Source organism: Equus caballus, chromosome 18 (assembly GCF_041296265.1).
Source record: "Equus caballus isolate H_3958 breed thoroughbred chromosome 18, TB-T2T, whole genome shotgun sequence".
Lineage (NCBI taxonomy): Eukaryota > Metazoa > Chordata > Mammalia > Perissodactyla > Equidae > Equus > Equus caballus.
The window spans coordinates 20395469-20421514 of NC_091701.1; the positions used below are offsets into that span (position 1 = coordinate 20395469).

Genomic DNA, 26046 nt, shown 5'->3' on the forward strand with positions numbered 1-26046 from the left:
GTGTAGAGTTTAGTGGCGTTAAGTACATTCACATTGTGTACAACCATGACCACCATCCATAAAATGTCTTTTTTAATCTCAGAATGAATGCAGGAGATTTGAGTCTCAGTAGATTTCTACACGGGAGAGCAGAAGAGCCATGTAAATGTTTACCTGAACAAGCTAACCCTCATTATCCTGTCCAGGGAAGGCTGCCTAACCTCCCAATGTTCTCTAGTGAGGTTTGTCTTTTCTTTCTTTCTTTTTTTTTTTTAAGATTTTATTTTTCCTTTTTCTCCCTAAAGCCCCCTGGTACATAGTTGTATATTTTAGTTGTGGGTCCTTCTGGTTGTGGTATGTGGGATGCCGCCTCAGCATGGCCTGATGAGTGTGCCATGTCCGCACCCAGGATCTGAACCAGGGAAACCCTGGGCCGCCGAAGCAGAGCGCACGGACTTAACCACTCGACCATGGGGCCGGCCCCTCTAGTGAGGTTTTCAGTGGCAATCTCCCCAGATGCAACTCGGTAGGTCTGCTGAATGTTGGTGGAAGTTCAGTTTACACACCAGCCGAAGCATTAAATGTCTAAAATGCTCTCAGAAACCTTTGCTATTCATCATTGGTTTGGGGAATGGCTCAATTACCTGCAATTTACTCAGCGTCTGCAGTAAACTTGCTTCGTTTTGGCATTCATAAGACAAATCCAGAGAAAGGAAATCGACAGCCTCCTAGAAATAAATACATAGGGTCATTAATGCATAAACAATTTCAAGACAAAGAACTGCTCAAAAGTATTCTTTGTTTCTGCCCCTATCACTAAACTGAATATTCCAAAGTGGGATTTTGCAAAGGAAAAGCAGGCAGAGGAGAAGCCAGGGATGGAGTGAGAATGTGTGTGTGTGCGGTGTGCCTGCGTGGTGTTGGGAATACATCATGTGTACTCAGCACACAATGAGTGCTCAATACACGTGTATGATTAAATGAATGAGTGCATGAATGAATGAAGTAGTGTATGCCAGAAATGGTGGGTTCCTAGCAAGTGGGTGAGCACTAAGGAAAGGAGTCAGAGGCCAGACCTGTCCCGGGCAGCACCCTCCTCATGGCCCTTGAACTTTGCCAGAATGGAGGCAACGGAGCCCTCAGCTACCCGTGGGCCCCTCCATGACACTACTGGTGTTTAGCGTTTTGTTTTAGTTGTAGGCTATAGTTACTGGCTACTTTCAGACTACAGTTTAAAGTCCATCCCAGTTGGCCTTAGCCTGCCCCATACTATTATCTGAGAACACACCTCTCACGGTCCTGGACAGACCCCTCTGCCCTTTGACCTGCATATGCTCTAAGAACTTCAGGGTCACAGAATCTAAACAAATAAAGATACTGCTGTGAAACTCTCCCCACCCTTCTCAGCAAGCCATGTCTATCCTTGTCATCCCTAGGTCATCACCTGTCTCTCACCCCTCACAGATCATCTCTTCCCTCAGGACAAAGACTGTGGATAACGGCATCTGGTGACAACGAAGTGCACTGTGGACCCTCAATAACTGACTCACCGCTGGCATTCCCAATCAAGTTATCGTGTTTACTAAACATGCCACACATTGTTCCACTTGGCAAGAACCCCTTGAACCTTCCCCTACCTGCCCTCTCAGCTCCGGCTTTTGTTTGTCAATTCCATACGACACGTAGTCATTGAGTTCCTACTCTTGAAACTCACTGTGCTGGGCATAGTGGGTGGGGATTCATGTTTAAAGATGAGTAATGTCCCCAGAAGCTTAATAAACAGTGTTAGTAAATTCACCGATTGTGTGAAGAAAAGGCAGAAAGTAAGAAGTGCTAGGAGAGAAGCCCACACCAGTGGTCCTCAAACCAGTGGGGATTTGACTCACCTGGGAACTTGGGAAGCCTATGATTACCCAGGATTGTCCCTCACAATAAGCCCTGGGCTCTGCGTTCATCACTAGCTCTCCAGGGGTTCTGATACACACCAAAGGTTGGGAAGCTCTGGTCTAAACAAACAGCTAAGGGTTCCGGTTGGGGAGAGACCACATCAGGTCAAGCAAAGGAGTACTCTAACGCGAGCCCTCCTGAAGGAGAGCACATTTATGTGGACGTTAGAATGGGTAGAATTTTGTTGGAAGAGGTTTGAGGAAGCCTAGGAGGATAGGAAGGACACCGACTGGGAACGCAGGAGAGTAGAAAGAAAGCACAGCATATGCACTGGGACAAATAGGAGGTGAGGCCAGAGAGAGAGCAAGAGAGGCAGAGTGAGCTGCGCTCTGGAAGTCTCTGAGGAATTTGCACCCATTCAAGGGAGTGTAGCTCCCCAGCAGGCAGTTGAGCAAAACTGTGCTTTTGGAAGATGATCCAGAAGCGTTGCGTGGCATGGACTCGGGCAGAGAAACCAGTTCAAAGGCTATTGCTTGAAAAGCACTTTCGTGATCAGCACTTTGGTCTCCTGAGTCCATAACCGATAGCAGTTATCTCCCGCCACTTGTAAACTAATTTAGACGGCATTTTCGCCCTCCTATCAGCCTTGGAGCTGGTTAGAACCTTATCGCGTCTGGATTTTAAGTTCCTGAGGTGATAAATCTGAAGACTGGACCCTGACATGTGGGGCCCCGTCAGCACCGAAAGCAGATCTGTTGTACAGCACTGGTATCTGGACAACACCCTGTCAAGGCCACAAAACTACAGAAACCAGCTGTTTTTTCTGATGACTTTCCATGCTGCTCGGCAGCCAATGTTACACAGGCCAAGGCTGTTTAATTCTCAGAGGATTTCACTTTTCTTGTAAAAATTATAGTTAAAAAGTTATATTTAGAGGAGGTAGAAACCATGATGGGTACTCTAGAGAGTATGTTATTTAAAAAAAACCCTTGGGGCCGGCTCCGTGGCCGAGTGGTTAAGTTCGCGCGCTCTGCTGTGGCGGCCCAGGGTTCGGATCCTGGGCGCGGACATGGCACCGCTCGTCAGGCCACGTTGAGGCAGCGAGGCTGCGTCCCACATCCCACAACTAGAAGGACCTGCAACTAAGATATACAACTATGTACTGGGGGCGGGGGGTGGGGGGCGGTTTGGGAAATAAAGCAGGGAGAAAAAAAAAAGTGGCAACAGTTGTTAGCCCAGGTGCCAATCCTTAAAAAAAAAAAGGAAGATTGGCAACAGTTGTTAGCCCAGGTGCCAATCTTAAAAAAAAAAAAAAACCCTTTACCCTAGGATCTTTTTTTTGCTACAAACTGACATCTCTTCTAATAATCTATTTTGGACTCTTTTGCTAAAAAAAATCAGACCAAGCAGAGGCATTTGACTTCTTTGTGTGGACAAAAGCTGACATTTGACCAAGCAAGAGCTGGGGCTACAACAAATGAGATTCTGTTTCAAAGTAATTATGAATCTAGAGAATGTACACCACCCAGAAGAGGCATTTATAAACGACGTCGGACCAAGAGACAAAAACTTCTCTTGTTTTTTAAAATTAAAATCGCAACTTTCCTCAGATGTTACAGATGCTATTTCTGTGGGCTGTCATCACCTTGGCAAGCGCAGACGTGGACGGTTCCAGCAGGAGCTCCGAGACCGCTTCAGCTCGCAGGACCACGGAGAGCCGGCCGCCTGAAACCAACCAGAGGAACGAGCCGCAGGTGAGCGAGGCTGTGACCGCGGAGGCCACCTGGGGCCTCATTTCCTATCATTTCCTATTCCACTTCACCGACTTTAAAAAAGATTTCTGAAGAAATCACTCACATGACTTTAGCCCAGCTGAAAGAATTAAGAAAACAAGACGGCTTAAAAAAATAGATCCCTTGAGAGGATGTTTCATGTAAGTCAGGACTCTGAAAGGCAGGGCACTTGTAAAAAAGTCTTTTAGAAGAAGAAAAGCAGTTCCGCTGCCCCGCCTCCCGCAATGTGAAAGGCTGTAAGGGGAGAACGCCTTCCTCAACTTCTTTTTAAAGGCAAGTATGCTCTCAGGCAGCTGCTGTCACCTGTCCTATTTCACTGCACAAACGTCAGTTCAGTCCCTAGTGCACATTGAGAGGGGAACGAAGAAAATACAAATGTGCGCAGCTTGTGCTCACTTGTGCTGATGTTTGATTACCTGACACTTGTGCTCCCGCTTGCGTGCATGAGAACCACCTGCCGTGCTTGGCAGCAGCCCGGGGTGGGCCCAAGAAAGAGCACATTTTAACAAGCTGCCCAGTGCTTCTGATGCCGTGGTCCTCAGGCCACAATTTGAGAAACCCTTGGGAGTCCTCAGTTGTTTGTATCGGTGTCTAACTCTTGGACGCACATGAGTCTTTTTCTTTCTCACTGGATTGTATGCACCTTGAGGAGGAAACTTAAGCATTTCTTGACTCCCTGCAAATATCAAGCCTAGGAGTGCAGAGCAGGTGCTCAGATCTGTGATTGGGAAACGCTAAACAAAAATAGTAGAAAACCAGAGTTTGAGACTTGAACTCTAAGACTCTTGGCCTCATTTCTCTCTTTATCCAGATTCTATGCAAGAGGAAGATAGCCCCAGCCAGTGAAACCACGCCACTGCCAACTGCAAAAGTGCTTATTTTGAAAGTGTAATGGAACTTTGAAATCTGAGCAGGGGCTATCACAGAGACATTTAGTCCTCGTTCTGATAAGATATCGCTGTTTTCCGGTTATTCAATGATTGTGCCCGATGGTTCCATTTCACCTTTCACACATTTCCATGCTTTGGTCTATCACCACGTCAGCACACATAGAACATATGTTGTCAGCTGGTGCTGAACATTTTAAAATGTGCAATTTAGTATCATCTCTAGATCAATGCAATGAAACAAGAGTACAGTTAATCCCTAAGCACAATTAGCTCACAAATCATTTCTATCTGACTCTGCAAGCTGTTTTTAGAATTAGAGTGGAACAAATGTACCTGGAGTTCCAGAAATTCTCATATCATACAAAATTATCAAACTTCTCCAAGGTGGATCCCAACCTGTTCCCAGTGCGAGCATAAACAATACTTTTTTTTTTTTGAGGAAGATTAGCCCTGAGCTAACATCTGCCACCAATCCTCTTCTTTTTTTTGAGGAAGACTGGCCCTGAGCTAACATCTGTGCCCAGCTTCCTCTACTTTATAGGTGGGGTGCCTGCCATAGCATGGCTTGACAAGCAGTGTGTAGGTCCACACCCAGGATCTGAACTGGCAAACCTCAGGCCGCTGAAGTGGAACGTGCGAACTTAACCACTGTGCCACCGGGCCAGCCCCTATACTTTTTAAAATAATGTCAAATGCAGATTACTCAAAATTAGATTCTCACTTTCAGCTTGCAGTTCATGTCTCCTGAGGGACTGGAAGGGGCATGATTACTATGGTTTAAAACATCTTGTAATTTTGGCTGGATATGGTTAAAGACAGGTATTCATGTCTATAGAACTCAAAACCAGCATTTGCTGTGGGGTGAGAACTAACTGTTGTAAGCCTGTGGAGAAAATCACTGCAAAGCACCGTGTAAGTTCACGTCCCTCGGAGGCATTACTAGGCCTCTCTAAAGGATAAGCTCATTTCTGTTTCCACCACAAAGGGAAGTCGTTCCTCCGTAAATTCATCTACACAAAATAGCCCCTTTTCATTGATCCTTTCCCTTTGCCCCAAATGCTTCAATAGAAGTAATCTGGCCAATATTGAAGTGCCAATATCAATGCTTCAAGCCACTATTGCCAAGGGTGGGGCGGGGATTACTACTGTTCTGGATTGTGTCCCAGTGTTGTACAAAGATGGATGCTGTGCGCAATTCTACTCTTCCCATGAGAGGGATGGTCACTCTCCTCCAACTCTCTGCCGAGAATCCTCTCTTCTTTTGTATCCTTCATAGTGGCAACACATTGAACATATCAATAGGAGGTTTATAATAACACATATAGAAAGATTAGAAAAGAACTTTTCAAAAATCGTGGTAAAATATACATACAATTTACCATTAACATTTTTTAAGTGTACAGTTCAATGGCATTAAGTACATTCATACTGTGTAACTGTCACCACTATCCATCTCCAAAACTTCTCATCAACCCAAACTGAAATTTTGCATCCATTGAACCATCAACTCCCCATTTCCCCTTTCTCCCAGTCCCTGGTAACCACTATTCTATTTTCTGTCTCTTTGAATTTGATTATTCTAGGTCTCTCATATAGGTGGAATCATACAATATTTGTCCTTTCGTGTCTGGCTTATTTTACTCAGCATAATGCCTTCAAGGTTCATCCATGTTGTAGCATGTCAGAATTTCATTTCTTTTTAAGGCTGAATAATATCCCTTTGTATGTATATATCACATTTTGTTTATCCATCCATCCATCTATGGGCATTTGGGTTATTTCCACTTTTTGGCTATTGTGAAAAATGCCGGTATGAAAATGGGTGTATGAGTATCTGTTCAAGTCCCTGCTTTCGATTATTTTGGGTATATACCCACAAGTGCTAGATCATATGGTAATTCTATGTTTAGTTTCTTGAGGAAATGTCAAATGGTTTTCCATAATGGCTACATCATTTTACACTCCTGTCAGCAATGCACAAGGATCACAATTTCTTTATATCTTCACCAACACTTGTGATTTCCTGCTTTTTCTAAATTGTAGCCATCCTAATGGGTATGAAGTGGTATCTCATTGTGGTTTTGATTTGCATTCCCTAATGACTGTTGATTTAGAGCATATTTTCATGTAATTATTGGCCATCTGCATACCTTCTCTGGAAAAATGTCAAGTCCTTTGCCCATTTTTTAATGAGGTTGTTTGTTTTTTTGTTATTGAGGAAGGAGTTCTTTATATAGTCTGGACATTAATCCCTTATCAAATATATGATTTGCAAATGTTCTCTCCCATTCTGTAGGTCTCTTTTCCCCTCTATTGATAGTGTCCTTTGATGTACAAAGTTTTTAATTTTGACGAAGTCTAATTTATCTATTTTATCTTTTGTCGTCTGTACTGTTAGTGTCATAGCTAAAAAATTATTGCCAAATCCAGTGTCACAAAGTTTTTTCCCCTATGTTTTCTTCTAAAAGTTTTAGTTTTAGCTCTTATGTTCAGGTCTTTGATCCATTTAATTTTTGTATATGGTGTAAGGTAATGGGGTCCAACTCCATTCTTTTGCATGTGGATATTCAGTTTTCCCAGCATCATTTGTCAGAAAGACTGTCTTTTCCCCCATTGATTGTTCTTGGCACTGTTGTCAAAAATCATTTGACTATATAGGTGAGGATTTATTTCTGGGCTTTCTGCTCTGTTTCACTGGTCTCTATGTCTGTCATTATGCTAGTACCACATTGTTTTGATTGCTGTAGCTTTGTAGTTAGTTTTGAAATCAGGAAGTGTGCGTCCTCTAACTTTGTTCTTCTTTTTCAAGATTGTTTTGGCTGTTTGGGGTCCCTTGAGATTCCATATGTATTTAAGGTTGGATTTCTCTATTTTTGTATAAATTGTCATTGGGATTTTGATAGGGATATCATTGAATCTATAGATTGCCTTAGGGTGTATTGAAATCTCAACAACAAGTCTTCCAATCCATGAACAAGATATGTCTTTCCATTTATTTTTGTTTAATTTGTTTCAGCAATGTTTTAAAGTTTTCAGTGCACAAGTCTTTTGCCTCCTTGGTTAAGTTTAGAAACAAACTTTTAAAAGTTATTTATTAGAGGGAGCATAACTCCCCACTCCTTAAGTGTGAGCTGTGTGTGGTGACTTCCTTCCAAAGAGTACAGTATGGGAAGGAGGAAAAAAGAGTAACTTTACCAGGGAGATATCTGACAAACACTACGTCAGCCAGATGATCAAGGTTAACATCAACAGTATAAATCATGTTGATAGTATGTAACTTTGATATGATATGATGAAAGTGGTACTTTATTCTGTAATCAGGTAAATGAGATCATAAAGAAATATTTTTAAATCCATTCGACTGGCAAAAATTTATAATTCTGGCAATTACAAGTGTTGGAGAGGATCAACAAGAACTCTTACACATTGCTAATGGGATTGTAAATTAGTACAACCACAGGTGAAAACCATTTTACATTACTTCTCAGAGCTAAATATTTGTATCCCCCACAATTAGCTATCACCTGTGTATAGACACAAGCGAAACTGTTGCATGTGCACAGAAAGAAATGTGTACAAGAATGTTCATAGCAGCTATGTTCATAACAGCAAAACTTGAAAACAATTCAAAGGTCCATAAGCAGGAGAACGAATTAATAAAATGTGGTTTAGTCACACAGTGCAATATTATATAGCAGTGAAAAAGAATATACTATAGATATATTCAATAACATGGATAAGTCTTGGAAACAATTTTGTCTGAAAAAAAGAAAGTCTTATAGGACCACAAAAAGCATAAGACAGTACTCTTCTATGGTGCTCAAAAGCAAACTAAGCAAAATTGAATACTATATTGTTTAAGAACATACGCACTTGGGATAGGAATCATATTTTTAAAAAGTAATGGAAATTACAGTGAGATACAATCAGAATGGCTAACATAGAAAAGGTGACCACGCCAAATGTTGGCGAGGATGTGGGGCCACTGAAACCCTCATACTCTGCTAGTGGGAGTGTAAAATGGAACAGCTGCTTTGGAAAACGGGCAGTTTCTTAAAAAGGCAAATACAGCTCTAGTCTATGACCCAGGAATTCCACTCCTAGGTATTTATCCAAGAGAAATGAAACCTATCCACACAAAAACTTGTACAAGACTGTTCATGGCAGCCTTATTCATAATGGATAAACTAGAAATAGCCCAAATGCCCCTCAACTGTTTTGGGGTGAATGCTACTTAAAAGAAAAAGGGAGCAAATTACTAATACAACAACAAAATGAATGAATCTCACAAACATTATGCTGAATGAGAGAAGACAGACTCAAAAAATGACATACTGTATGATTCCATTCATATCTTTGCTGATAGAAATCAGATCAGCCGTTGCTCCTGGGGGTAAAGATTGATTAAGAAAGGGTACAGTTGATCAGGAAGGAAATTTTCTGAGGTTTTGGTTAATATCTTATATCTTAATAAGGGTATGAGTTACATGGGTGTATGTCTTTGTCAAAACTACTCACATTGTAAAATTAAGATCTACGCATTTCACTATATGTAACTCATACCCTGATAAAAATTCTTTTTTTTCTTTTTTAAGATTAGCAGCTGAGCCTAACATCTGTCGCCAATCTTCTTTTTTTCGTTTCGTTTTGTTTTTCTTCTTCTCTCCAAAGTCCCCCCAGTACATAGTTGTATATTCTAGTTATAGGTCCTTCTGGCTCTGCTATGTGGGACGCCACCTCAGCGTGGCTTGATGAGCAGTGCTAGGTCCGTGCCCAGGATCTGAAGCAGTTAAAAACCCTGGGCCACCAAAGCCGAGTGCGAGAACTTAACCACTTGGCCATGGGGCTGGCCCCTAAAAATGCCTATGAAAAAAATCAGAACTGCATTTCATATTGCTTATTTTCTAACTGGCAGTAAATGGGAACTTAGTTCTTTAACATATTTTTAAAAAAGCATAGTGAATATGCTTTATTTGCTAAAATGCCACCTCTTATATAATTAAAAACAATATTATTTCAAATGTTTGGCTTTGACCTTTAAGTCATGGTGGACACCAAATGAGAAGAAAAAGCCATGCAATGATAAACAGAATATTTAACATAGTGGTGGCCTGGGGTGGTGCAGGGGAGAAGAATGGGAGGTGGGATAGGAAGGAATATATAGGTAGATGTAAGCTGTAGTTTCTTTTGTTTTATTTATTTAATTAATTAATTAATTTATTTGAGGAAGATTAGCCCTGAGCTAACATCTGCTGCCAATCCTCCTCTTTTTGCTGAGGAAGACTGGCCCTGAGCTAACATCCATGCCCACTTCCTCTACTTTATACGTGGGACAACTGCCACAGCATGGCTTGACAAGCAGTGCCATGTCCTCACCCGGGATCTGAACCAGCGAACCCCAGGCCGCTGAATCAGAACGTGCGCACTCAATCGCTGCGCCACCAGGCAGGCCCCTGTTTTGTTCTAAGGATTGGCACCTGGACTAACAACTGTTGCCAATCTTTTTTTTTTCTGCTTTATCTCCCCAACTCACCCCTGTACACAGTTGTACATCCTAGTTGCAGGTCCTTCTAGCTGTGGGATGTGGGACGCCGCCTCAACGTGGCCTGATGAGTGGTGCCATATCCGCGCCCAGGATCCAAACCCTGGGCCACCGCAGCGAAGCGCCCGAACTTAACCACTCGGCCACGGAGCCGGCCCGGCCCCTGTTTTGTTTTATAAACCGTCAACCCTCTCATATTTTTTCTTACATTTTTTATTGAGATATAATTCATATACCATAAAATTCATCCCTTTAAAATTTACAGTTTAGTGGTTTGGTTTTTTTTTTAAAGATTGGCACCTGAGCTAATACCTGCTGCCAATCTTTATTTATTTATTTTTCTTCTCCTCCCCAAAGTCCCCCCAGTACACAGTTGTATATTCTAGTTGTAGGTCCCTCTGGTTGTGCTATGTGGGATGCTTCCTCAGCATGGCTGACAAGCGGTGCCATGTCCACGCCCAGGATCTGAACCAGGGAAACCCTGGGTCGCCCTAGTGGAGCACACGAACTTAACCACTCGGCCACGGGGCCGGCCCCCAGTTTAGTGTTTTTTAGTATATTCACAAAACTGTGCAACTATCTTCACTATCTAATTCCAGAACATTTTAATCACCCAAAAAGAAATTCTGTACCCATTAGCCATCACTCCTCATTTCTCTCTTCTAGCCCTAGACATCGCTAATTACTTTAGAAATCTCCTATTCTGTTCATTTAATATAAATAAAATCATATAATATGTGATCTTTTGTGACTGGCTGCTTTCACTTAGCATAATGTCTTCGAGATTCATCCATGTTGTGGTATTCATTCCTCTTTGTGGCTGAATCATATTGCATTGTATGTATGTACTACATTTTGTTTATCCATCAATTGATGGACATTAGGGTTGTTTCCACTTTGGGTTGTTATGAATAATGCTGCTATGCAAGTTTGTGATGAGTTTTCCTCTGGACATTCGTTTTCATTTCTCTTGGATATATACCTAGGAGAGGAATTGTTGAGTCATACGGTAAGTCTAAAGTTTAACTGTTTTAGGAAGTGCCAGACTGTTTTCCAAAGGGGCTGCACCATCGTTCGTTCCCACCAGCAGTGTATGAGGGTTCCACCTCCTCCACACCATTGCCAACGCTTGTTACGGTCCGTCTTTTTTATTACAGACATCCTAGTTGATGAGAGGTGATTTCCTCTTGTATCTTAGTTGTTGGATTGAATGGTCACTCTGTGGGTATTTATTCTATTATTTTGCTTTTAACCAACATATGTTATATAACTTTTGTGTGTATATTAAATGATATATTTTAAAAAGAACAACAAAGCTATGAGATTGGACTAAAAAAGCAGGGGAGAATGAGAGACGGACAGAAAGAAGAAAAACTGTCTTTTGGAATAGTACGGAGACTGAAAGGAGAATTTATTTTGTATCCTGTATTATATTGGCGGCAAGCTAGTGATCTTGATGAAACGCAAAATGAAGGACAGGAGGAATGAGCAGATGAAGAAATGAAGGAAAACATGAGTTTAAAAAAGAAACGTCTTTAGTAACCTGGTGAAGATTGAAAATGAAATATGCAAAACATTTTAATAAACATGTATGTATACTTTTATAATTTAAATAATTCTGTGGAATCTACCCTCAAAATAAGACAGATTTTCCTTTATTTGAGATGATCCAAGTTCAGTCTTGCTTTCTTTCAAAGTTCATTTACTCAGTGCTTCTTTGGTAGAATTAACAGCCAACACATATTTATTTGCTCACTGACCCCAAGACTGGCTTTCCAAAGAATCGAGTTTCAAAACCAGCATCCTCTCATCTCCTATGGTCTACTCCTGGTTCACTAACCTGCCTGCTGGGCGTCCCCTGCTCCCACTGAAGGGGTTTCACACACTTCCCTTGGCCTGAATGCTTTTCTCTGGATCTCACGGCTTGTCCCTCCCTTCATTCCAGTCTGCTCAAATGATGGGCGAGGACAGCCTCCCTGACAGCCTTATGTGAAATGGCCCCCATCCCCACTCACACTCCTTCTCTTGCTCTGCTTTAATTAAATTAATTAATTAATTAATTAATTCTTCTCCCCAAAGCCCCCCAGTACATAGGTGTAGATTCTAGTTGTGAGTGCCTCTGGTTGTGCTATGTGGGATGCCGCCTCAGCGTGGCCTGATGAGCCGTGCCATATCCGTGCCCAGGATCTGAACTGGTGAAACCCTGGGCCGCCAAAGCAGAGCACTCGAACTTAACCACTCGGCCATGGGGCCAGCCCCTCCTGCTTTTATTTTTAACATAGAAAAAATGTTTAATCTCTCTATAATCAAACACATGCAAATGAAGCATCTAAGGAGATAATAGTTTTCAGCTGTCAAATTACCAATGACAAAAATAATTACATTATTGAAAACAGGCTGTGTGGGGTCAGAAGAACAATTTTATAACTGTTGGTATATACTATTACAACTTTTCAGGAAGATAATTTAGCAACATGCTTTAAAGTCTTAAAGAATGCACATTTTTGGACCCAGTAAGTTGAATTCTAAGAATCTATCAGAAAGAATTTATCAGAAGGTAGGCAAGGATTTATATTCATGTTCATTGCAACATAATTTGTAATAGTGAAAATTAAATAAACGTATATAAAAAAGAAAAATATTGAAAACTCTATGATCCATTCATATGATGGGAACGAATAAGTCCATTGAAAACTATGCTTTCAGTTTTTTAATAAAATGAAAATATACTCATAAAATATCTTTAAGAAGTAGAATATACAAGTATGCATATATGTATTATATGCTATCTATACAAATATACATACAATATATAATAAAAACAAGAAATCATATATAATCCAATAGTTCTCACAATTAGTGTACCTCAGATTCACTTAGGGAATTTATTTATTTTTTTAAACTTTTTTTTGTTTTTTAAACACTAACATCTGTTGCCAATCTTTTTTTTGTCCTTCTTCTCCCCAAAATCCCCTGCTTCCACCCCATACACAGTTGTGTATTCTAGTTGTGAGCGCCTCTGGTTGTGCTATGTGGGACACCGCCTCAACATGGCCTGATGAGTGGTGCCATGTCCGTGCCCAGGATCTGAACCGGTGAAACCCTGGGCCACCAAAGCGGAGCACGTGAACTTAACCACTCGGCCACGGGGCTGGCCCCTAGGTAATTTATTAAAATCACAAATGTCCTGGTCCTGCCCAAACCTACTAAATCAGAACCTCAATTAGCTGTGAAGCAGGAATATGGACAATTGCAATTACGTGCTTCTCACTATCTATCAGAATATCATTATTTTATCTTTGTAATTGTCTGTCTTCCCTGCTGGAATGTAAGCTGCAACTAGAACCGATAAGGTGCCTCGCATAAGAAAAGGGGGAGGCTGAGGGAGGACGGACAATCCTGAAGCCCTGGCAGAGTCAGGGAGGCAGGACTGGAGAAGGAAGGGGGACACAAAGATAGCCAGTGGCGGTGGGGAAGGGGTGCTTAAAAGGAAATGCTGAGCATGATGCAATATAAGCCACCCCTGCCTCTCTCCATCGGGAAATCTTCAATGCAATATTAATTTCTCACTAACGAATAGATATGATAGGATTATTGAAGGTGAGTGGGCAGGAAATGCCGAGTCCTGCTTTAAGGAGGATGGGGAAAGGTGGCTGAGGAAGGCTGCCCAGGTCAGCCGTCGGGGTCAGGTATACTCACCTTGAGAAGCGTATTTTTCGTGGTAAATCTCATAGGCTTTTCTGTGGGCGTCAGTGAGGGTCCGGAGACGCGAGGCTCTTGATTCCTGGTGGGGAAGCTCCCTGATCACCTCCTCCAAGTCGCTAAAAGTAAACCACATCTCAACAAGGTCCCCAAAGGAGTGGAAGGCAAACGTGGCATAGTCAGCGAAGAGGTCAGCGAAGACTTCACTTTTCTGGACGGTGCTGCCTGGGAGGGTCTGGTGGTGCAGGACGACCAGGGGCTGAAGCTGCGCAGCCTTGAGAGCCTCAAGGAGCTGCCGGTAGCACTGCACTGTTTTCTCGTCTGGGTTCTTGGAGCTTCCTGCTGGGAGAAGTCGTGCCCATGGCAGAAATACTTTATAATGAGTGATCTGACTGGCATAAACACTGCTAAAGTACTCTGGCAGGAAAGCGGGCAGTGGCTGGGGACAAACATAAATATTTTTATCTTCTGCTACAAAGTTAGAATCCCGGTTTCCCGGTGGACCGCTCAGGTCGTGCAGCAAGTCATTCGTTAAAGGACCGGCAGCTGAAATGAAATTTGGATCAGATTCCCAGTCTAACCCCCAGCATGAAAAACTTAGGAGGACGATAAAGACGGAGCTCCAAGCCGGGTCCATTTTCAAGGAACTGATAGGAAGTACGTGGAATCCCTCCTTTATAACTACAGCTGAGGTTGTAAAATATTAAGTGATTTTTAACACTTAATATTTAACTGGATTGTCTAAGATAATGAAATGAGTACATGGTTCACTAATCTAACCTCGAAAAATTTAAAGCTCGTAAAAGAGAACACAGACAGCTCAAGCGGCTCACAATTCAAGCAGAAGAACCTGGAACATGCCCGAAGCGAAAGAGTTCTCCACATTTTTGTCTTACTTACAAATTATTTTAAAATTTGTTTACACAACAGAACAAGTGAGTCCCTTGACAAACATTTTTTCCTCCTTAAAAATGTGTAAGTAAATGATGAACACATTTTGTAAAAGATTCAAACGATATGGAAACATGGGAAAAACTTCCGAATTCCTCTTCCTCCTCCTCCCCTTCCTAGCGTAAGCGCTGCCAACACGGTTTCCTCCAGTTTTCTTTCTCTGTAGCTTAATGGTTATTCAGGAGTTGGAATGCCCGGGTTTAAATCTCGTCTGGTGAAAGTTACTTAATTTCTCTGTGCTTCTGTTTCCTCATCTGTAGAATGGGGATGGTAGGTTGTGAGTATTAAATGAAGTCATTCTTTAGCACGTTTAGAACAAGGCAACTCAATGATAGCTATTATTACACATATACAAATGCAAACACATGTAAGCATATAACATTTAAAATATATAATATAATCTAACATATATGGGATTATGCTTTATGTATTGTTTCTCAGCCTTCTTTTTTCACTTGATAGTTCTTGCAGCTCTGTCTATATCACAATATATAGACCCACCTCTTTTTAACGAATGCATAGCATTCCACAGTAAGGATGTACCATAATTTAACCTCTTGCATATTGAACAGTGGTTGGTTCTTAATTTTAATGTGTTACAAATGAATATCTGTATCTGTACATCTTTGTCCACATGTGTGATGACCGTTTCTTTAAACTAAGATTCTTAGAAATTAAGTTGCTGACTCAATGGCAGATCCATTTAGAATTCTGACTGAGATCCAAATAGACTTCCAAAACAGGCTTCTTCAAATCTAAATCCTACCTACAGTTAGAAGCATGCCTAAATTTCTCTGCTTTGCTCACAGCTGTCATAAAACATTTTTGACACTTTGAAGAATGAAAATATTATCTCCTTGTTGATTTCTCATTTTTCTGCTTAGAAGGATAGCTCTTCATGTTAACGGGCTACTTGTTTTCCTTCTGAGATTTATGATCATATCCTTTGTACATTTTTATTATTTTAACTTATTACCGACATGAAAACTCTTAATCGAGTTTGGATATCACGTATTAAAACATGATAGAAAGAAAATTTTCCCCCAGTCTTTTAATTTGGTTTATGGAGTCTTTCAAGGTACAGTATGTGGTACCATGGTTTTAAAATCTAATGTCAAACTTATTATTTCCTTATTTTTGTTTCTAACTTTTAGATCCTTAGCCCACCTTGAATTTTCACTTTGTGTATGTTGCGTGGCAGGGCTTATCAATTTCTAAGATGTTGTTGAATAGGCCGTTTTCCCCCACTATTTGAAATGCCGCCTTATCAGAAACGAAATATCTACATAGATGTAGACGTTTCTGGACTTTCTACTGCTTAACTATCTATTCCTGTGCAATACCACATAGGCAGTACTTTCCACTTTATGACAGGACGTGGCCTCTCCTATCATTCTTTTTCCTGGAATTTTCTTGGAGATATAAATATATATTCTAAATAGAAATAGGTTTATTTCACTTAGTGGCACTTTCAAGATGGCCCTGACAGCTTCATATCAATATACCATTTTCAGTTTCCTGTGTTTATAATCATTGTGATTTCTTTAAAATTATATATTTTAATTATACCAGTATTAAATAATGCATTCTCATACATATTTTTTAAAATTCAGATAAAATAATAGTTCCATTTGCCTTGTACCTAATTCCAGCTACTTCCTAAGAACTATCCACCATTATTAGTTTATTTTTCTATATATTTATTACATATATATGTACATGAAGAACATATAGTTTTGTGTAACTAGTTTATAAAATAAATGGTAGTACAATGTGAATATTGGTCTACAACTGGTATTTTCACCTTATACTACACCTTGGAGATCTTTCCACATTGTGTAAATATTAATATATCTTATTCTTTTCAAGAGCTGCATTTTATGACCTTACATGATCCTTCTTTTGTTGATCAGGTTTTAGGTTGTTTTTCACTTTCAGTGTCCCAGACGTCACAATGAATGTCATTGTATATGTGTTTTTCTATACACTTGTAGATTTTTTTTAGGGAAGATATTGAAGAGTACAATTCCTGGGTGATAAGGTAGTCATATTTTAACTTCTAATGGTACTGAAAAATTTTTCCCTAAAAGGACTGTCCCAATTTACAGTCCTACCAGTAGCGTACGACAATATCAAACTTCCCTCAAACCCACCAATGCATAATTGTATCAAACTTTAAAGTGTTTTTAGAATTTTCTACGATTTTTAAATTGATTTGTATATGCTCTGTATCTATTTTGGGAAAATAATCTTTTTCCCATTATAAATTGAAAAGATATATATATATTTAAATTCAATATATATATATACTGGAAATATATTCTTCTCATGTGTAGCTTATCTTTTCTGGATATTAATCCCTTCTCTGTTGTGTAGCTTGACAATACATTTTCTCAATTTGTAGCGTTGCTTTCTAATTTTTAAAGTTTTAAATTTTATAAATTCAATAAATTAAATTTATTAATTTTTTCTTTACGATTTCTGTGTTTACATATTGTTTTAAAAAGCCCCTTCAATCCCAAAGTTATAAAGCATAGCTTCTTTTTTAAATTAATTTTTAAAAATTGAGATATAATCGACATATAACATTATATTACTTTCAAGTGTACATCATAATGATTTGATGTTTCTATATATTGTGAAAAGATCACCACACAAGTCTAGTTAACATCCATCACCACACGTAATTACAAATTTTTTTTTCTTGTGGTGAGAACTTTTAAGATATACTCTCTTAGTAACTTTCAAATATCCAATATATTATTAACTGCAGTCACCGTGCTGTACATTGCATCTCCATGACTTATTTATTTATAACTGGAATTTGTACTTTTGACCACCTTCATCCACTTCACCAATGCCTCACCCCTGCCTCTGACAACCACCAGTCTGCTCTCTGTACCTGGGTTTGTTTTTTCTGTTCCCACATATAAGTGAGATCATACAGTACTTGTCTTTCTCTCTCTGACTTATTTCACTTAGCTTAATGCCCTCAAGGTCCATCTATGTTGTTGCAAATGGCAAGATTTCTTTCTTTTTTATGGGTGAATCATATTCCATTGTATATGTATCACCTTTTCTTTATCCATTCATCCATTGATGGAAGCTTAGGTTGTTTCCATGTCTTGGCTCTTGTAAATAATGCTGCAATGAACATGGGGGTGCAGATATCTTTCTGAGTTAGTGTTTTCATTTTCTTCAGATAAATAACCCAAAGTGGAATTGCTAGATGATATGGCAGTCCTTTTTTCTTCTTTCCATATATTTATTTTTTATTGAATTCGTTAATGTTACAGAGTTCTTGCACTGCCAAACCATGCCTGAGAATTCAAAGAAAGAAATGGTACAATGGACAGCCTCATCCACCCATCATACAGTATATTAAAACTTGATTCATGTGCATTTTGATAATTTCACAATCTTTTAAAAAGTTATAACGAGTTAGAATTTTAAATCTCCTGAAGGTCTTCAGATTTCTGGAACAGTATACCGTTAAATACCAGTTCCACATATTGAACTCAGTTCATTCTTCAATAACACAACCCCCAACAAAATTTCGCTAGAAAAAAATACATACTTTTCTGGGGAAACACATGGCTCAAGGTCCAAGAGATTGTTTAAGCTTTTGGTTCCCAAATGAAGTCTTCACTTTAACCAAGAATCGCTCACTTCTCACTTACTCAGCCAACCACTCCTTGGCTGGTGCAGCTGCTCACCCATGTCGGAGGGCAGCCGTCTTCCTGTCCCCTCAGAGAACACCACCATGACTGCCCAGCTATGGGTGGCAGGTCCCGCCAGGAGATACTATGACCCTCCGAGGAGGCCTAGTCCCGCATGGACACTTTCATCAAGACTGAACTCCTACAGGGAAATGCTCCCCCAGCAGGAGAGTTTTACTCACCCATTCGCTTCACTCTCGCCAGTAGCAAGTCTGCAACTCTGGCATTTGGCAAAGGGATTTATCACAGAGAAACCCCGACTCTGCACCAAGTGGTCACACAGCACTGTGAAATATTTCTATCGAACCAAAGACACAAAACTAGGAAATGACCAGACTGTCTCGTTAGATGGAAAGACCTTTCAGGAATCCTGGGTAGCTTCCTGCAGTCCCTTTCAGGGGCTAAAAACTACTGGATAGTTTAAGCTGTAATTATGAAAAACAGAAGTGCTACCTCACCTGTCTTTTGTCCCTGACTCTCCAAATGAACAACGTAAAGACACACCAGAAGGCTGATAACAGAGCTAAGGTGGGACAATCACTGCACGTACGGAATGTTCAACACCTGAAAAATCTGGGCACAAGTATCTGGAATTCTTGGCAAAGATCAGACAAGATCCATGACACTTAAGTGGGGTTTAGGTTGAGATTCTGCTTGCGTTGCTCTGAATTTTTAAGGACAGGGCAGTGAATCCCTCGGCCAGAGCAAAGCCACGCTCGTTCCACGGCAGTCCACTCTACCATTTTGACCTGATCACAAAGGCTTTGGCAGCACCTGAAGTAGAGCCCGCTGCATCCACCGCCCTTTATACCAAAGGCTATTTGGTTCCACTCTAGGGGGCAAATTCACAAGACATTTCACAATTCTAATGCATATTTCAGGTTACTTACCTAACCAAGCAATATGCTCTGTCAAAGGACTCATTCCAAGTCAAAGCAAAAACAAGGCCTTAATGTGGAACACAGAAAAAGCACTACCCAAATAAAAAATTACTAAAAGAAACAAGATTCTGCCCTTTCCCACTTGGTCGACCCAAGTTTTTGGTTGCATTTAATTTGTGGTTACCTCAGAATACAACTCAAAGTTTAAATTATAAATTACAACCCTATACAGAGTATCTGAACACCTTGGTTCTTTTGCAAGCCGTACGTTCCGGAAGTCTAATACAGCCAGAGCCCACGACAGAACGCTCCTGGAGGGTGGGGCACAGGTTAATTAAGGTCACTTAAATCTTCCTCTTTTACAGCAGATCAGAAACCCAATGGCTGACTTTCTGCAGGATTTCTGATAGGAATCCAGTAGAGCTGGTTTCAAGTTTCACATCGACACTTAATAGCTGTAACCTTCGCATCCAGAAGTTGTGATCCACACAAAGTCCACGAGTGCCAGCAAACCTAGGGAGTCAGCCCTTACCAAGGCTCTGTATCCGAACACACAAAGATTTTGTAATGACCAGTGGCTGCAGTTTTTGTTTTGTATTTGCAGAGTAATTATGAAAGAACACTGTTGAATCTAGTTCACACATTTCTGTAGCGAGGAAAATCCCCCTAAATCCGATACACATAGAGAGCAGTAAGCTTCCAGCACAATAGCGCCAGTCACTTACAGTGAGTGGTCTGCCTCAGGTGTAGAGCCAGCAGAGATGGGCTGAGGACGGCTGTTCCTGGTGGTTAGCCGTGGTCCGGTTATCTTAGCAGGGTTAGCACAGGCCATTCCTTAACTGGACTGTGCGCGGCTGCTTCTCTGACCTTCCAGCACAGCACATCGGTTGTCTAGCTGCAGTTTAAGGGCCTGGCTTTTTGAAAGCTCATCCCTATGTCTCATTCCGTGTCTGACTACTTTCAGAGCTCTTCTCCATCTCTTTATCCTTCCGGCTCCCCACATGCTTGGCAGTGGGTTGCAGGGATGGGAACTGTGTGTCGCTGTCTATTTCTGGTGGTCCTTGTGTTTTTTCCCTTGTTGTGGTTAATCTCGCCCCGGGAGGCCTATACAGATCACTAGTCATTGCCGGATTGGGGGTTTCTGTAACAGTTCCTGGAGCAAGAGGTGCTTGCCCCGGAGCTGTTTTATTGCAGGGACCTGAAGATTTTTCTACACCACCACCTCCACCTCCTTCCCACTTATCACCCGGGCCTTCTCTCTTTTCATTATCCTTTTCTTCCTTTTCACATATTGGCATTGCCTGAACTCTCAGGCAGCTGTAATCAACTTCTTTTTGCTCAAATTCTTTCCACTCATCTTCCTCCTTCGTCACGGCCTTGGTGGCGGCCCCGGAGCCCACAGCCCCCGCCGCCCGCCGCGCCCGCGGCTCCGCTGCTCCCCCGGCGCCGCCCGGCTGCTCCGCTCCTTCTTTTTGTCCCTTTTGGCGAAGAAGTTGTCCAGGCTCCGCTCCTCCGTCTCGGCCGCGGCCGCGGCCTCCTCGGGCCGCCTGGGTGGGGCGGGCGGCGGGCACGGCCCGCGGGGCTCGGAGCTCGGGGTGGAGGCGGGCGGGCGGCGGTGAGGTTTGCGAGGGGCTCGCGCGCTGCGGCCGCCGCCTCCCCCGCGGGGCAGGATCCCGCCCGCCCTGCAGCCAGAGGGGCAGAGGATCGCGCGAGCCAGAGGCTCCGGCGACAGTGCTCGGCTAGCGGGGGCGCGTGCAGGAGGGAGCCTGGTAGTTCTAGTTTTAGTTTTTTGAGGAACCTCCATACTGGCTGCACCAATTTACATTTTCACCGATAGTGCACAAAGGTTCCCTTTGCTCCATATTCTTGCCAACACTTATTTCTTGTCATTTTAATGATAGCCTTTTAGTGTGGTTTGATTTGCATTTCCCCTAAGATTAGTGATGTTGAGCACCTTTTTAAGTACCTGTTGGGTTTCTGTACGTCTTCTTTGGAAAAATGTCTACTCAGATCCTCTGCCAGTTTTTTAATCGGAATTTTTAATTGAGGTGTATGAGTTCTTTATATACTTTGGATGTTAACCCCTTATCAAATATACGGTTTGCAAATATATTCTCCCTTCAGTAGTTTGCCTTTTCGTTTTCTTATTTTCCTTTCTGTGCAAAAGCTTTTTAGTTTGACGTGGTCTCATTTATTTTTGCTTTTTTTTTTTTTTAAGATTTTATTTTTCCTTTTTCTCCCAAAGCTCCCCCGTACATAGTTGTGTATTTTTAGTTGTGGGTCCTTCTAGTTGTGGCATGTGGGTTGCCGCCTCAGTATGGCTTGACCAGCAGTGCCATGTCTGTAGCCAGGATTCGAACCGGGGAAACCCTGGGTGGCCAAAACAGAGTACGGGAACTTAACCACTTGGCCAGGGGCAGCCCCTATTTTTTCTTTTTTTTTTTTTTGAGGAAGATCAGCTGTCAGCTAACATCTGCTGCCAATCCTCCTCTTTTTGCTGAGGAAGACTGGCCCTGAGCCTACATCGGTGCCCATCTTCCCCTACTTTATATGTGGGACGCCTACCACAGCATGGCGTGCCAAGCGGTGCCGTGTATGCACCAGGGATCCAAACTGGCGAACCCCTGGCCGCCGAAGCAGAACATGTGCACTTAACCGCTGCACCACCGGTCCAGCCCCTTTGCTTTTTTTGCCTTTGTGTTTGGTGTCAAATCCAAAAAATCATCACCAAGACTGATGTCACAGAGCTTACTGCTCATGTTTTCTTCTAGGTTTATGGTTTCAGGTCTTGTGTTCAAGTCTTTAACCATCTTGAGTTAATTTTTGGGTATGGTTTAAGATAGTGGTTTAGTTTCATTCTTTTGCATGTGGCTGTCCAGTTTTCCCAGCACCATTTATTGGAGCAATTGTCCTTTCCCTACTGTATATTTTTGGCTCCTTTGTTGTAAATTTATGCCCATATATGCCTGGGCTTATTTCTGGGCTCTCTATTCTGTTCCATTGATCTGTGTGTCTGTTTTTATGCCAATACTGTACTGTTTTGAATACTACAGCTTTGCAATATAGTTTGAAATCAGAGAGTGTGATTCCTCCAGCTTTGTTCTTTTTTCTCAAGACTGCTTTGGCTATTCAGTGTCTTTGTTGTTCCACACAAATTTTAGGATTGTTCTCTTTCTGTGAAAAATGCCATTGAAATTCTGATAGGGATTGCATTGAATTTGTAGATTGCTTTGGGTATTATGGACATTTCAACATATTAATTCTTCCAATTCATGAGCATGGAATATCTTTCCATTTATTTATGTCTTCCTTAATTTATTTCATCAGTGTCTTATAGTTTTCAGTTTATAGGTCTTTCACCTCCTAGGTTAAATTTATTCCTACAAATTCTTTTTGATGTAATTGTAAATGAGATTGTTTTCTTAATTCCTCTATCTGATAGTTTGTTATTAGTGTATATAAACACAACAGATTTTTGCATATTGATTTTGTATCCTGCAACGTCACCGAATCTGTTAATTAGTTCTAACAGCTTTTTGGTGGAGTCTTTAGAGTTTTCCATATATAATATCATGTCATCTGCAAATAGTGTTTTTCTTCCTTTCCGACTTGGACGCCTTTTATTTCTTTTTCTGGCTAATTGCTCTGGCTAGGACTTCCAATACTGTATTAAATAAAAGTGGTGAGAGTTGGCATCCTTGTCTTGTTCCTGATCTTAGAGGAAAAGCTTTCACCTTTCATTATTGAGTGTGATGTTAGCTGTAGGCTTGTCATACATTATTATGTTGAGGTATGTTCCTTCTATACCTACTTCGTTGAGAGTTTTTATCATAAATGGATGTTCATTTTGTCAAATGCTTTTTTCTCCTTCTCTTGAGAAGATCATATAATTTTTATTTCTCATTTTGTTAATGTGGGGTATCACATTCATTTATGGATGTTGAACCAGCCTTGCATCCCTGGAATAAATCCCACTTGATCATGGTGTTTGCTCCTCTTAATGTGTTGCTGAATTTGGTTTGCTAATATTTTGTTGAGGATTTTTGCGTCTATGTTCATCAGTGATATGGGCCTGTAATTTTCTTTTCTTTTGGCACCCCTGTCTGGTTTACGTATTAGGGTAATGCTGGCCTTGTAAAATGAGTTTGGAAGTGTTCCTTCTATTTTTGGAAGAGTTTGAGAAAGAATGGTATTAATTCTTCTTTAGATGTTTGGTAGAATTTACCAGTGAAGCCATCTGGTCCTGGACTTTTTTTGGGATGTTGATTATTGAGTCAATCTCCTTACTAGTAATTGATCTGTTCACATTTTCTCTTTCTTCATGATTCAGTCTTGGTAGGTTATATGTTTCTAAGAATTTATCCATTTTTTCTAGGTTGTCCAATTTGTTGATATATAATTGTTCATAGCAGTAGCTTATGATTCTTTGTATATCCATATCACTTTTACTATCTCTTTCCTTTACGATTTGAGTCCTCTCTTTTTCTTAGTGAGTCTAGCTAGAGGTTTGTCATCTTTATCTTTTCAAAAGATCAGCTCTTACTTTCATTGAACTAAGTTTTTTAGTCTCTATTTCATTTATTTCCACTCTGATCTTTGTTATTTCTTCTACTAGCTTTGGGTTCCATTTATTCTTCTTTTTCTAGTTCCTTGAGGTGAAAAGTTAGGTTGTTTGAGATCTTTCTTGTTTGTTGATGTAGGTATTTGTCTCTATGAACTTTCTTCTTAGAAGTGCTTTTGCTGCATCCCACAAGTTTTGGTATGTTGTATTTCCATTTTCATTGGCATCAAGGTATTTTTTTTTCCTTTTGACCCATTGGTTGTTCAGTAGCATGTTGTTTAATCTCCACATATTTGTTTAATTTCCAGTTTTCTTCTTGTAATTGATTTCTAGTTTCATATCATTATGGTTGGAAAAGATGCTTGATATGATTTCAATCTTCTTAAATTTATTAAGACCTGTTTTGTGACCTAACATATAATCTGTCCTGGAGAATGTTCCATGTGCACTTGAGGAGGTGTATTCTGTTGCTTTTGGATGGAACGTAGTGTATATGTTAAGTCCATCTGATCTAACATGTTGTTTAAGGTGAATGTTTCCTTACTGATATTCTGTCTGGATGCACTATCCAGTGATGAAAAGTGGGGTATTAAAGTCCCCTACCATTATTGTGTTGCTGTCTATTCTCTCTTTAGGTCTGTTAATATTTGCTTTATATATTTAGGTGCTCCTATGACTATATTTGCACATTTTCTTTTCCATGTGTCCTAGAGATATTTCCATTTCAAAGGTCTATGTTTATCTCATTTTTGTTTGTATATCCCACAGCATAGCTATATCACAATTTATTTAGTCATTTCCTTACTGATGGACATCTGTTGGGATTTGGTTGAAAATACATTAAATTCATAGATCTGTTGACAACTTACAATATTCAAGACTTCCCATTCAGGAACATGTTACGTCTACCCACTTACTGAACATTTGTCTAATTTTCTCTATAATGATCTGGTACATGCTCCATCATCCATTAGCCACTTCACCTCTCTGAGAAGTAATATGCGGAGGAAGGGGGTGTGTGGAAATGTAAGCCCACTTATTCACATGTACAAAATCTGACTTCATTTATATTAATGACCCCCCTGCCCCCTTGCTCTGGAGCCCCCACTCTCACCAACGACAGAATTGGGGAGGGGAGGACAGATTCACCAGAAAGGGACTCCTATTTCCTGGGCTTCACATTCTCCTTCGGGTAAATATTGGATCAAATTAAAGTTCAAATTCCTGTCATGCTATTTCTCTCTTTACAGGACATTTTCACCCCATTTAACAAGCTGGGAGTCAGTGCAGGGAGGGGCTCTTTCTTGCTGTCTCCTGGGTTTTCACTAGAATGTTCTGTCACCTGTTCCTGAATGTCCTGCTTATTTGTCCATGCCTTTTACTAGCATCTTCTAACTGCCTCAACAGGAAACCTGAGACCCTACACCCGTGGTTTCCTCGACCCGACAGCCTCTCCTAGTCTCATTAATTAGGAACATACTTTTGACAGGAGCTTATACCCTGCATCTGCTAAGTGTGCAACTTTATCCATTTCCAGTCCCCCTCACTCTTACTGTTTTAAGCCAGTGGAGTGAAGTTACTATTAGTGAACTCACATGCCACAAACAACATTCCGTAACTGGCTCTGCAGCCCCAGGATGCCATCTGTTGTTAAAACCTGCAACAACAGGAACTGCTGTGTCATGAACATGCTGATTATAGCTAAGTCTCAGTGGCTGTTACTATCATAAACAGTAACAATTTTTCCCTGGAAGAAAGCCATAATATTTGGGGATGGTTTGTAATATAGACAATGACACATTTTCTCTTAAAAAAGCAGTTAGAAAATAATTCTGAGAAATTACTCTTAGGACACATGAGTTAAGGAAATTATTTAAAAAATTTTCAATAAACTTATTTTTAAACTTTCTTAAAGAAAATAAAACAGAACTGGAATTAACCTTGGAAAGTCATCTCCAAGGCCCCTTACCCTTCATACCAATTCTAATAAGGACTCCTCCTCACAGGAACCTATCCTAAAGGCTCATCACAATGGCATACTTCCACCCTTGTCCCAGATTAAGTAAAAAGGGAAAGACTCATATTCACAAGAAGATGAAAGCAATAATTAAGGTAGAGTATAAATAAATCCAATAGACAAC

The 26046-nt window shown here is 40.7% G+C and overlaps 1 protein-coding gene and 1 pseudogene across 1 annotated transcript in view; both read right to left on the bottom strand.

Annotated features, from left to right (window-relative positions):
* Positions 1-14555, bottom strand: part of LCT (lactase) — a 46763-nt gene extending 32208 nt beyond the window's left edge. The window contains exons 1-3 of the mRNA XM_014732446.3: positions 13791-14555; positions 3512-3591; positions 624-707 (exon numbers count right to left, since the gene is read on the bottom strand). Coding sequence (XP_014587932.2) covers positions 624-707; positions 3512-3591; positions 13791-14430 — 804 coding nt within the window. The 5' untranslated portion in view covers positions 14431-14555. The remainder of the gene's footprint in view (positions 1-623; positions 708-3511; positions 3592-13790) is intronic.
* A 2985-nt stretch (positions 14556-17540) lies between these two features.
* LOC138918707 (protein CDV3 homolog pseudogene) lies at positions 17541-20725 on the bottom strand (annotated as a pseudogene).
* Between the last annotated feature and the right edge of the window lie 5321 nt (positions 20726-26046).